We start from the raw sequence: 12,099 nt of genomic DNA on the forward strand, positions 1-12,099 counted from the left end.
GAGGTCAATAGTAGATAGTCTAAGGTTAAAGTTTTTGGGGTTTGGGGAAGAAACCACAGAGTCAGGTAGAGTATTCCAGACATTGACCACTCTGTTGCTGAAGTCGTATTTCCTGCAATCAAGTTTGGTGCGCTTAACCTTGAGTTTGCTCTTGTGTTGTTATGGCTGAAGCTGAAGTATTCATTGACAGGTAGGACATTGCAATGTATGATTTTATATACTAAGATCGGACTGAAGGCGACATAGTTTTAGGTTTTCTCGGTCTAGAATTTCAAGTCTGGTGGCATAAGGTATTCTGCAACAAGCAGAGGAGTGGAGAACTCTTCTTGTGAAATATTTCTGGACCTTCTCAACTGTGTTAATATCAGGTACGTAATGTGGGTTCCAGACTGATGAGCTGTATTCGAGTATTGGTCTAGCAAATGTTTTGTATGCTCTAGTTATTAGTGTAATATTACCAGAGAAAAAGCTATGTAAGATTAGGTTAGCAACTCTTAACGCCTTTTTGGCTATGTAGTTACAGTGGGCTCTAGCACTTAGATCATTAGAGATGAATACTCCAAGGTCCTTGTCAGAGTTTGGATCATCAACAAGGTCTTGACTATTCAGCCTGTATTTTATTTTCTGATTTTTTTTGCCAATATGTAGGACAGAGCATTTATTTGTTGAGATTTGAAGTTGCCATTTGTTTGACCATTCTGATACATAGTCAAGGTCTTTTGGAACGGTTGCAGTATTGTCTTTGGGGTTGAATAGCTTTACATCATCAGCGAAGAGAACGCAGTTGCTCTTAATATGATCACAGAGGTCATTTGTGTAGAGTATGAAAAGAGTTGGTTCTAGAACTCTGCCTTGGGGGACAACACTGTTGACAGGTACAGAATTTGATAGGACACTCCCAATTTTGACCATTTGCTGTCTGTTCTTTTCTTTTGCTGCTTCTCTCTCCACGCTTTCTGGGATCGCAGCGTCTTTTTTTGTATCATGGTGACCAGAGTTGTACCCAGCATTCCAAATGTGGCCTCATTAATGCAAAATAAACCAGAATTATTGCTTCTCGGGACTTTGATGTTCTCCCTCTGTTGATGCAGAGCCCAAGACTGGGTTGGCTTTTTTGGCAGCTCCCCCTGATCCCCGGCTGGGAGGGGCTGGGAGGGGTCTCCCCTCCCCTGCGCCCTTCCCCCAGGCCCAGAGAACCCTCCCGCTTTTCCCAGCCCCCTCCAAATCCGCCCCTCCCCCAAAAGGCGGGATCCCTGGAAGGGGATTTCCTGATGGAACTTTCGCTTCCCTCTCCAGGCCCCCTCTCGCCTGTTGCGCCTGGATGTCTGCCTAGCAACAATGACGACATAGGGATGCCTTTTTTTCCTATTGGTTGTGTTCGCCCAATCGCCAGCAGGCTCTGCATTGTTGCGCTGTTCAAACCCCTCCCCCTCCCCAGCCCCTCTTGGTTGGCTGGAGCGGAGCGCAGGTTGAGGATCGAGGCCAGGATGGCTCTGCGCTCTGCGCCCTTCTTGCTCCTGGTGTTGGTGGCGGTCGCCCTACGAGAGAGGTGCTGCTTCGGTGAGTCCCTTTGGGGGAATGGGGGTGGGAATCATCCTTTTAATCTGCTAGGGAATCTCTCTCTCTCTCTCTCTCTCTCTCCCCAAAGTTTATTCCCAGGAAGAGAATCCTCCTCGGTCCTCTTTCTAGTCCGCTCCCCTCCCCTCTGGCCACTTTGGGATTAGGCTCCAAAGTTGCCTCCCCCTTCCCAGGAGAGCCCCCTCCCAAAACAGGACAAGGGTGGACCCTCCAGACGTCAGTCAAGTCTATCTGGGCGCCCACAAGCGCAGTTCTTTCCCTCCCCCAAAGGGGCGATTGTCGGAAAGGGGTGTTTGCAGGGGATGAGGTCAGTTCACGAACTTCCTTCCCCCAACGGCTCCGCCTGGGTCTCCTTTCCTGCCTTTGGGGCTCTTTGGGGCTTCTGGTGCTGGGACGACCCGACCCGGCTGGTTTCTCCAATCTTGGCAGATGCTGGTGCAGTGGAGCCATGGGGCTAAGGTTGCCCTGTGAATATAGCAGCAGGAGAAGAAGAAGTCTGGAGAAGAAGTGCTTCTCAAAACATCTTCCTAAAGATTGTCACTTTCTCCTGATCCCCACCATCACCCAATATCCCCAGAGCTTTTTTTCTGAGACAGGAAGAGATTTGCCTCCCAAGAGGTTCCTGCTTCCATTTCAGAAGCTCCCGACATGGGGCAGTTTGCAAAATTTAAAAATATTTGAAATATATAATTATTCCTTAGTAATCAGGAACTTGGGATGTTCCCAGTTGTTTGCTTTGAGAAATTATCAATATAGCAACTTTTCAAAATACATTTTAAAAAAGTTGGCAGAAACGATGTAATAAACTGGTTTGGAGGTAAAAGAAGAGAAGAACCTCTGGATGGTGACCATGAAATGAACCGCTTGGTTGGACACAGACAGGCCCAAACTCACCAGCCATTCCTGACACATGCACCCATATGTGTCATTTCTGACTTGAGGAGGATTCATGACTGTGAGGACGCCCAACCTGAGTTACATTCACACATTTCTCCTCTCAGGCAGACTTCAGACTTCCTCACTGCTCAGCCCCAGAAGGGGAAGAAGCCGGTTCTGGATCACGGAGAGTCCGATCCCCCGTCCTTCTGTTAGAGAAATTCTGTGATCCCTTTTGGATTCTGAAATCTCCCCAGAGCAGGAAGTGGATCTGGGATCCCTCTCCCCAAAAGCTCTGAGAAGCCCCTGGGATTGTGGGGAGGAGCAGGAAGAAGGAGGCCCAGGCCTTTGCCTTGGACTGGGAAGGACTGGGAGGCCATACTGGAGGGAATGGGCAGTGGGACTACAGGCAGTCCTCGACCTACAACAGTTCATTTAGTGTCCAAAGTTGCAACGCCATTGAAAAAGGTGACAGTATGACCATTTTTCACACTTATGACCATTTTTGCATCCTCATTGTCATGTGACCGAGATTTGGATGCCCGGCAACTGGTTCATATTTATGACGGTCGCAGTCTCCCCATATCACATGAGCCCCTTTTGCAGCGTTCTCACAAGCAAAGTCCATGGAGAAGCCAGATTCACTTAACAACCAGGTTATTTATTTAACAACTGCAATGATTCATTTAACAACTGTGGCAAGAAAATTTGTAAAATGGAGGAGAAAACTCACTTAACAAATGTCTCACTTAGCAACAAAAATATGGGCTCAATTTTGGTCAAAAATTGAGGACTACCTGCATTTATTTCTCTGGGCTTTGGAGGTCCTGCCCTTTTGTATGCAGACCCTGGTTCTGCCCAAATAAATCCCATGAACGATCCTGAAAATGATCTTTAAAATCTTTGGTGCCCTGAATTCAGTCCATTTATATTCAAAGAAATCAATTTTTTTTCCTCCATAGTTATGATTTATATTTAGGTCTAACGGCTCTCGTTGATCTTACTTCACGTTGTTCTTTAGTCTCCACTTGTCCACCTACTGCACCTTCTTCTTTTCCCATCTCTATTTGGTCCTCTTGAAATTCAGTTAGGGTAGTCTCTTCTTCTATCTCTGTTTCTCTTCTTTTAAAAAATTCCTTATAAAACGATTCTGCTTCGTCAATTGAGCCAATTCTGTATCTCTGTTCTTTCCATGTAACCATTAATCCTTCTGGAATCAACCATCTGTAATTCACCTCCTTTTCCAATAATACTTTAGTCAGGAAATGATATTCTCTCCTCATCTCTCTAATTTTTCTGGGTACTTGTTTTAAAACCCCAATCTCTTTATCTCCATATTTCAATGTCTTCTCTCTTGCCGCTTGTAATATCTGTGTTCTGATAGATTTTTTGGTAAATCTAACATGAACTTCTCTTGGTAACTTATTCCTCGATGCATATCTTTTAAAAACTCGGTATATCTCATCTATTCCATCCATCATTTTTTCCTCTGTTATTTCCAAAGCTCCAGCCAAGATTTCTATCATTACTGCAGCAAGATCTTGTCCTTTTTCTTCCTCTATATTTTGAAATCTGAGGTAATATTCTGATCTATCCATCTCCCACTTCACCATCTCATTCTTGTTTTGTTCAAGCGTTGTCACTCTGTCATCAATATTTCCAATTTTCTCATCTCTTTGATTGTCTTTCTCTTCCAATTTTTGCAATTTCTCATCTCTTTGATTGTCTTTCTCTTCCATTTTTTGCAGTCTCTCATCATACTTCGCCATCATCTGTTGGATGTTTTCAATTTTTTGTTCAATACTCCCCGTCCTTTGTTCAATACTCATTTTAAGTTCTTGAATTCCTTGTATAACCGTCATTAGATCCATTTGTCCTTTATCTTGCTTCGCCATTGTTGAAAGTCGTCCTCCAGTTGATGGGGAGGCAGGAGCAGAAGTTGATGCGCCAGAAGGTAGAACTTTCTTACTCATTTGGATAGCTCAGAATCTTCCCACTCTTTTAATCCAGTTGGCAGTGTAACAATTATAATCCAATTAGGGAAAGGAAAAACGTAAAAAAGAAAAATCAGTAAAAAAACAAAAAACCCAAAATTTAAAAAAAGAAAAAAGTTTCAAGGAAAAAAGAAAGATTTCTTTCTTCAGGTTCTTCTAGACCTTAATCCTCAGTTGCAATAGTCAAAAGGAGAATAAAACCCAATAATATGAAAAAAATAACAATAATAATAAAAGGGAAAAAAAAGAAAAATTCTTCAGGTTCTTCACACCTTAATCCAATTGCGAAATCTCAAGAAAAAAAAACATGGCCACAAAAAAAGAGTATATACATACAAAGGTAAAAAAAAGCAAAAGTCCCCCCCCAAAAAAAAGAAAAGAAAAAGGAAAAAAGAAACAATATTCTGAGGCTTTCCCTTTAGAGAAAAAAAAAAAGAAAAATAATAATAATAGTAATAAGCAAAAGTGTACAAATATTACAAAATACTATAGGGTTGAGGAGGAGGGATAAAAGCTAACAACAAGTAAAGCAAAAAGCACACTGCATTTTATTTAAACATCCAAGGCTCTTATTATGGCTTCTCCACAAGTTTCAAAGCCAAGCTTCAAACATTCAGTTGATTGTAGAAATCCCAAAGAGACACCTGTGAAAACATTCTCCAGAGTTCCTCTCTCTATCTTATCAACTCAGTGTCCTTGGAAGAGAGTTTCTCACAGTTCTCTCAACTTCAAGTAAAGTATTTTCAAGCCTCTAGTTGGCAGTGTTACAGAGTTACAAAGTTTCTCTACTCCACTCCCCCTTCTTCCTCCCCCCAAAAAAAAACCAATAGAAAAAGAAAATATGTATATATATGTGTGTATATTTAGAAAAAAGAAAAAATTACTAAAGGAAGCCTCTATTAAAAATATAAACAGTCAAAAAGGAAAGGTAATTATAGAAAAAAAAAAACCAGTCTGGTTACAATTACTAATCACAATAGAAGTTCGCTAGAAAAAAAAAAAGTAAAAAGCCAAGCCTCATTTTGACATCTCCTAAAAAATCGCCACTAAGTCCATCTTATCAAATTCTGTCAAAAATCTTACAGATTCCTTCTTCTTCTAGGGTGTCCTTATCCCAAATAAAAAAATAAATAAATCTCACCAGCCGATACACTTTCTCTTTCTTTCTTCTCTTCCTTTCGGAGTTGTCCCTGCTTCAGCAGCTTAATGGCTGCCTCTCCGCCGATGGTAAAGGGGCTTCTTCTGGATCCACCAGGGACTTGCAGTGTCCCTGTGATCAGCAGAACGCGCCCCTTACTATCACCGTCTCTACGGGACGGTTTAGGTCCGTTGGGACCGACCAGGGCGAAGATATCAGCTGTAACTCGGAGCCCCGAAATTACAGCTGTAACGCGGTGACGTGACTCCGCCTTCTCCCATTCAGCTACTAAAAGAAGGAAAACTTTTCATAAAATAGAGAAATTAAAATTTGATATAATTTGCTTACAAGAAGTACACATTAAAAAACAACATCAACAATTATTGGTGCGACCAAAAATAGGGAAAATTTTTACTTCTTTGGCCCAGTGTAAGAAAAGAGGAGTGGTATTGTATATTAAAGAAACCATTTCAGCAAAATTGATTTATACTGATGAAGATGGAAGAGTACTAATGGTTGAAATAGTGGATAACAATACAAAGATACTTTTGGTTGCAATCTATGCTCCGAATGATAAACAAAAAGATTCTATAAAAATTACATATGAAAATAATTGAATTGGACTACGCTAATATATTTATAATGGGAGATTTTAATGGAATTGTAGACAATGAATTGGACTACACAGCAAAAATAACACGACAAAATAGGAAGATCCTCCCTAAATCCTTTTTTGAAATGATAGAGGAACTAAAATTAAAAGATATATGGAGAGAAAGAAATACTAAAACTCAACAATATACTTTCTACTCGAATAGACATTCATCATGGTCCAGAATAGATATGATGTGGACGTCAACAGAATTATTATCTAATATTCAAGAAATAAATATTGAAACAAGTACATGGGCAGATCATAACCCAATGACAATTAAATGGAAAGGACAAAAAAGAAGATCTAGATGGACATTAAATAATACTATTTTAAAGGAAAAAGATTTTACACAGTGGATGGAAAAAGAACTGGCCTTCTTTTTAATGAAAACAGAAAAGAAGATACTTCAATACAGAATGTTTGGGACACAATGAAGGCATATGCAAGAGGATTGATAATGGAATACACAAAGAAAAAAATATTAGAAAGAGGCAAATGATTAAAACTTTAGAAGATGATTATAAAAATTGGAAAAAGAATTACAGAGAATGCCACAGAAAAAGATATTAAATTTAAAATGGACATAATTAAACATAAAATGGATCAAACAGAGAAAGAAGAATTGGCGCAAAAAATTAGAAGTGCTAAACAGAACTATTTTGAGGATGCAAACAGGCCAGGTAGATGGTTAGCATACAAACTGAGAAAAGAGAAAGAATCAAGGAGAATACTACAGTTAATGGATGAACAGGGTCTAGTCTGTCATGGTAATAAGGAGAAAAAGAGAATTATTCGAGATTTTTATGCACAATTATATAAGCAGGAGGATTTTGATGAGGGGAAAATTAAACAGTATTTACAAAATGCCAACCTACCCAAGATATCTGATGAAACTGGGAAAATGTTGGAAAATCCTATAACAATGATGGAATTAACTGAAGCACTTAATAGACAGAATAACGGGAAAGCACCAGGACCAGATGGTTTCCGGCAGAATTTTATAAAACATTACAAGAATCATTGAGTATTTCATTGTTAGAAATTATGAATGAAGTTATGATAAATAAGAAAATACCTAAAACATGGTCAGAAGCTTATATTACGCTTATTCCAAAAGAAGGGACTGACCCATCACAAATTAAGAATTATAGACCTATTTCTTTATTGAATGCAGATTATAAAATATTTGCTTCAATTTTGGCAGAAAGGCTTAAAAAATACTTAAATAATTTTATTCATTCTGATCAGAATGGATTTCTACCAAAGAGACAAATTAAAGACAACATGAGAGTAATTTTGGACACTTTGGAATATTATGAGGCACACCCTGAAAAGCAAATGGCTTTGATATTTTTAGATGTTCAAAAGGCATTTGATAACGTGAATTGGAGATTTATGTTATTATTATTGGAACAGATGGGTTTTGCTAGAAAATTTATTCAAGCAATAGAAGCTATATATTATAAGCAAACAGCAAAAGTGATGATAGATGGAGAATTTACAGACTCTATCAATATTAAAAAAGGCACAAGACAAGGATGTCCACTATCCCCTTTGTTATTTGTATTGACTTTGGAAGTATTAAATAGAAGTATTAGAGAGGATACAAATATAAAAGGAATGAAAGTTAAAAAGGAGGAATTTAAATTGCAAGCCTTTGCGGACGATTTGGTCTTTATTCTGGAAGACCCTCTAGAGACAGCTTTAAAACTACTGGAAAAGATAGAGACGTATGGTGAGATGGCTGGCTTGAAAATAAATAAAGACAAAACAAAGATTCTGACAAAAAATATGTTATTAAGGCAAAGAGAAGAGTTGGCAGACTTATTGAAAATTCAAGTTACGAATAAAGGTAAATACTTGGGGATAATTTTGACGTCAAGATGTACTACACTGAAAGAGAATAATTATATTAAACTTAAACAGCAGATAGCATCTGACTTGAAAAAATGGGAAAACCTACAATTATCTTTGATAGGTAGAATCTCAACAATTAAAATGAATATTTTACCCAGAATTTTATATTTGTTTCAAACAATACCAATTAGGCTTAGTAAAGACTATTTTGATGAATTAAATAAAATGGTGTTGAAGTATATATGGCAAGGTAAGAAAGCGAGAATAAAACTAAAACTTTTACAGGATGCTAGAATTAGAGGAGGATTTGGCCTTCCTAATTGGGAGTTGTATTATCAAGCTGCAAATTTAATGTGGGTTAAAGAATGGATAACGTTAAGAAAGTCTAGATTATTGGCATTGGAAGGACATGATTTATTATTGGGTTGGCATGCTTTTTTATGGTATAAGGAACTAAATCGCAGGGTTATTTCAGAAGGCACTATATACGGGAATCGTTATGGTTGAATTGGGAGAAAATTAAGAAATAATGTTATTTGAAAATTCCAGTTTGGTTATCAACTATCGAAGCTTTTTCCTATCCCATAATTTATAAGAAGGAACAAACAATTAGATATGGGGAAATACTGGATGAAAAGGGTGAACTTAAAACGATGCAAAAGCTAGAAGAACAAGATATAAAGATGAATTGGTTTTCATATGCGCAAATACACTCAAGGTATCTTAAAGATTCTAAAACAGAAGGATTTTATGATAAATTGACTGATTTAGATGGGATTTTGACAGGTGCTGATGAAAAAGTGATTAAAAAACTATATAGTTATTTGTTGGAAATTAAATTAGAGGAAGAACAAGTCAAAGAAACAATGATTGTTTGGGGGAAGAATTTTGGATATGGGATTGATTTAGAAAAATGGCAAAAATTGTGGTCTCAAAATTATAAAATGACAATGTCAGTAGCATATAAAGAAAATTTGTATAAGATGTTTTACAGGTGGCATTTTCCCCCGACAAGAATAGCAAGAATGTTCAAGAATAAATCCGAAAAGTGTTGGAAATGTCATCAGATCCCTGGCTCATATTACCATATGTGGTGGACTTGTGAGGAGGCCAGGAAATACTGGACTAGAATTCGCATATGGTTGGAAGAAATGACAAAAAACATATAGATTTGAAACCAGAGATTTTTCTATTGGGAATCTTACCTGATACATTTAATAAAAACTTAAAGTATTTGATTGTAAATGTGTTAACAGCGGCTAGGATTGTATTTGCTAGAAATTGGAAGAGTGAGAAAATACCATTAGAGGAAGAAATTATTAAGAAAATACTGGAATGTGCTGAAATGAGTAGATTGACATTTGAAATTAGAGAACAAGAAGATAAACAATTCTATGAAGTTTGGGATCTTTTTTATCAATGGTTAGATAAAACAATATAATAATAGAATATACATATATTTTGGTTTTGATAATATTTTTAGAATGTTATATTAAGATAGATTTGGTATGATTTTACGATTTGTTATAAATTAACTAAATTATAGTTATCTCGCTTAAGCATGAATTAGTTAAATTATAGTCAAATGATTGTTTAATAAGGATATTAGGATATATAATTGTTGATTGATAATATGAGTTATTATGTAACATAATTATTATGATGACTATGAAATAGATGCACAAAAAGGAGTGATAAACCAACCGATACACTGTCTGTAAATTTATGAAGAATGATGATGTTCTTATGTTATGTTTTATGTGTTTTTATTTGTTGTTAAAATCAATAAAACTTTTACAAAAAAAAAAAAAATCTTTGGTGCCCTGGAAGAATTTCTGACCTGAAGAGCTTTCAGAATGGACACCAAAAAGGGGCCTTGGGGATTTTCCAGCTGAATCGATTTCCCAGCAGCATTTTATTCATTTTATTTTCTTTTGATTTTTTTAGCCTGCTTAGAAGCTGTTTTTTTTCCTGTTCATTGGGCAGCCTGAGAGTCTCTTCCGTGTTTGTATTTTGACAATGGAAACTAAACGGTGATTTAATGTGATTTTTCCCCTCCTTGTTAGTAAAGTTTCATGTCTTGTGAATTGAGCCTGTCCTCCAAGGAAGGGCTGGAAAAACTCGGATGATCCTCAGTCAGGAGTTTTGCATGTTGGAAAGTGAAATAATTTTCTGTGTTTAATCTTTGGTTCACCAGAGGGGCTTGAAAGGGGACAGAACCCTCCCCACAGAGGATGAGTTTAGGGAGAGGACCCCAGCTGAGGCCCCCCAAAAAACATGGGTGTTTTCAGCAGGAACTCCCAATCAGGCCCAGTGGGGGCAGGGGGTGGGGGCATGGTGGAGAGGCCCCCTGGGTTTCTATAGGGTGAGGGAATTCTGGGAATTGAAGTCCAAATGGCTGAGTCTGAGGAACTCTGATTTAGGCCTTTACCTTGCACTCACTGATCATGGGAAGAGTTGAGTAGCCAGGATCACAGTCCCCTCCCAAGTTGGCTGAGGGGCATTTCTGCCTGACAAAGTGCAGGATCAGACCCAGAGGAGGAAAGGTTTCAGAGCGGCTTCTGCGGAAAGTGAAGGGTGAGAATCAGAGGAAATCTGGTCCAATGGAAAGCGTCCGTGGATGATGGTTTCAGGGTTGCTGGGTTGCTGGAATGAAGCAATCTTGGGATAATCCCAGTGAAATTCTCTGTGGAATGAGGGGGAGCCCCTCTGAGTCCTGGGTTCAAGGCCGATTCCTGCTCAGACGGCTGAACTCTGGGAGGGGAGGGGGGATTTTCCAGCGATGGGAAGGGGGACAGGAGGAAGATCTGGGGTCTCCATGGCTTCATTGCTGCTCCTTTCCCTTTGCCTTCCCCCTTTTGGGTTTCCCCTAAGGATCCCATTGCCTCTACCTTCCCCTCCCCTGTTTTAAAAAATCTCCCCTAATATCTGCAGCTATAAACCATCCACTTTGGCCCTTAGACTTTTTTCCCCCTGTGAATGGAAATTTGGGGTGTCCAGGTGGGGTTTCCTGCTGCTTTTGAGCTCCTGGGGGGGGGAATCCGCCCTTTTCCCTGTGGGGCCACTGCAGACTCCTTGGGGCAGAGATTGAGCAGCCCAGAAGGGGGTTTGAGGGAGGCCTTGATGGAAGAGGGGAGGGCACAATTGAGGGCAGGTGAAGACCTTCCCTGCCCTCCAACCCTTCAGGCCCTCCAAAAGCTGCTTCTTTCCCTCTCAGTCGCTCCCTCATTCCACCTCCTGCCTCCTCTCCCACCATCTCCCCTTTCCTTCCCCCCTTCCTCCTCTGCCCCCCAGCTCTCTTCTTCCTCTTCCTCCTTCCTCCCCAGAGCCTCAAATGGGAGCCTCCGTGGGATCAGGGCCCTTTACTGAAGCCCCCTAACTCTGCCTCTCTGGGTCCCTTCCAGGCGCCTCCTCCCATTCCCTGAAGTATTTCTTCACCTCCATCTCAGACCCCAGTCAGGGGCTGCCCCAGTTTGTTATTGTGGGGTACGTGGACGGCCAGGTCTTTGTTCAGTACGACAGCCACACCCGGAGGATGCAGCCTCGAGTCTCCTGGATAAAGAAGGTGGGGAAGGAGGATCCCCAGTACTGGGACAGAAACACCCAGAGGGCACGTGGCGCTGAGGAGATGTTCAGAGAAAACCTGGAGATTGCGAGGAATCGCTACAATCAGAGCAAAGGTGAGTGATGGGTCTGGTGGCTCCTCCGGCCCCATATTCCCCTCCCCAGGAACCAGAGGGGAGAGAAAGGGGGGGTCCCTTCAAAGGGAAAAGCAGCCTCCACACCATTTAAAAAGTCTTTTTTTGTATGTTTATTCTTTTATTTTAAGCAATATAAGATTGTCCTTGCCTCCATAGCTGACATTTTCTTCCAACTGCAGTTAATGAAAACGTGTTTAAATTTATCCATCTGTCTTTCCGAATGTTGACATGGATATTAATATAAACTGAGGTAGAAAGGGACCAAAATCTCCCTTCCCAAAACAAAAAACAAAACAAAAA

General features: G+C 39.7%; 3 protein-coding genes across 4 annotated transcripts in view; 1 reads left to right on the top strand and 2 right to left on the bottom strand.

Annotated features, from left to right (window-relative positions):
• Nucleotides 1-12,099, bottom strand: part of LOC113428608 (major histocompatibility complex class I-related protein 1-like) — a 684,789-nt gene that overhangs the window by 616,339 nt on the left and 56,351 nt on the right. The window lies entirely within an intron of this gene.
• Nucleotides 1-12,099, top strand: part of LOC113429339 (class I histocompatibility antigen, F10 alpha chain-like) — a 99,196-nt gene that overhangs the window by 73,527 nt on the left and 13,570 nt on the right. For both annotated transcript variants that reach the window (XM_087953902.1, XM_087953903.1), the window contains exon 2: nt 11,503-11,778. In XM_087953902.1, the coding sequence (XP_087810028.1) occupies nt 11,503-11,778 (276 nt within the window). The remainder of the gene's footprint in view (nt 1-11,502; nt 11,779-12,099) is intronic.
• The window catches only part of LOC113426549 (major histocompatibility complex class I-related protein 1-like), a 405,199-nt gene that overhangs the window by 58,104 nt on the left and 334,996 nt on the right, over nt 1-12,099 (bottom strand). The gene's annotated exons all lie outside the window — the stretch shown is intronic.

The sequence above is a fragment of the Notechis scutatus genome, chromosome 2 (assembly GCF_049901735.1).
Source record: "Notechis scutatus isolate UNSWTSFEM ecotype Mainland chromosome 2, rNotScu1.2, whole genome shotgun sequence".
Lineage (NCBI taxonomy): Eukaryota > Metazoa > Chordata > Lepidosauria > Squamata > Elapidae > Notechis > Notechis scutatus.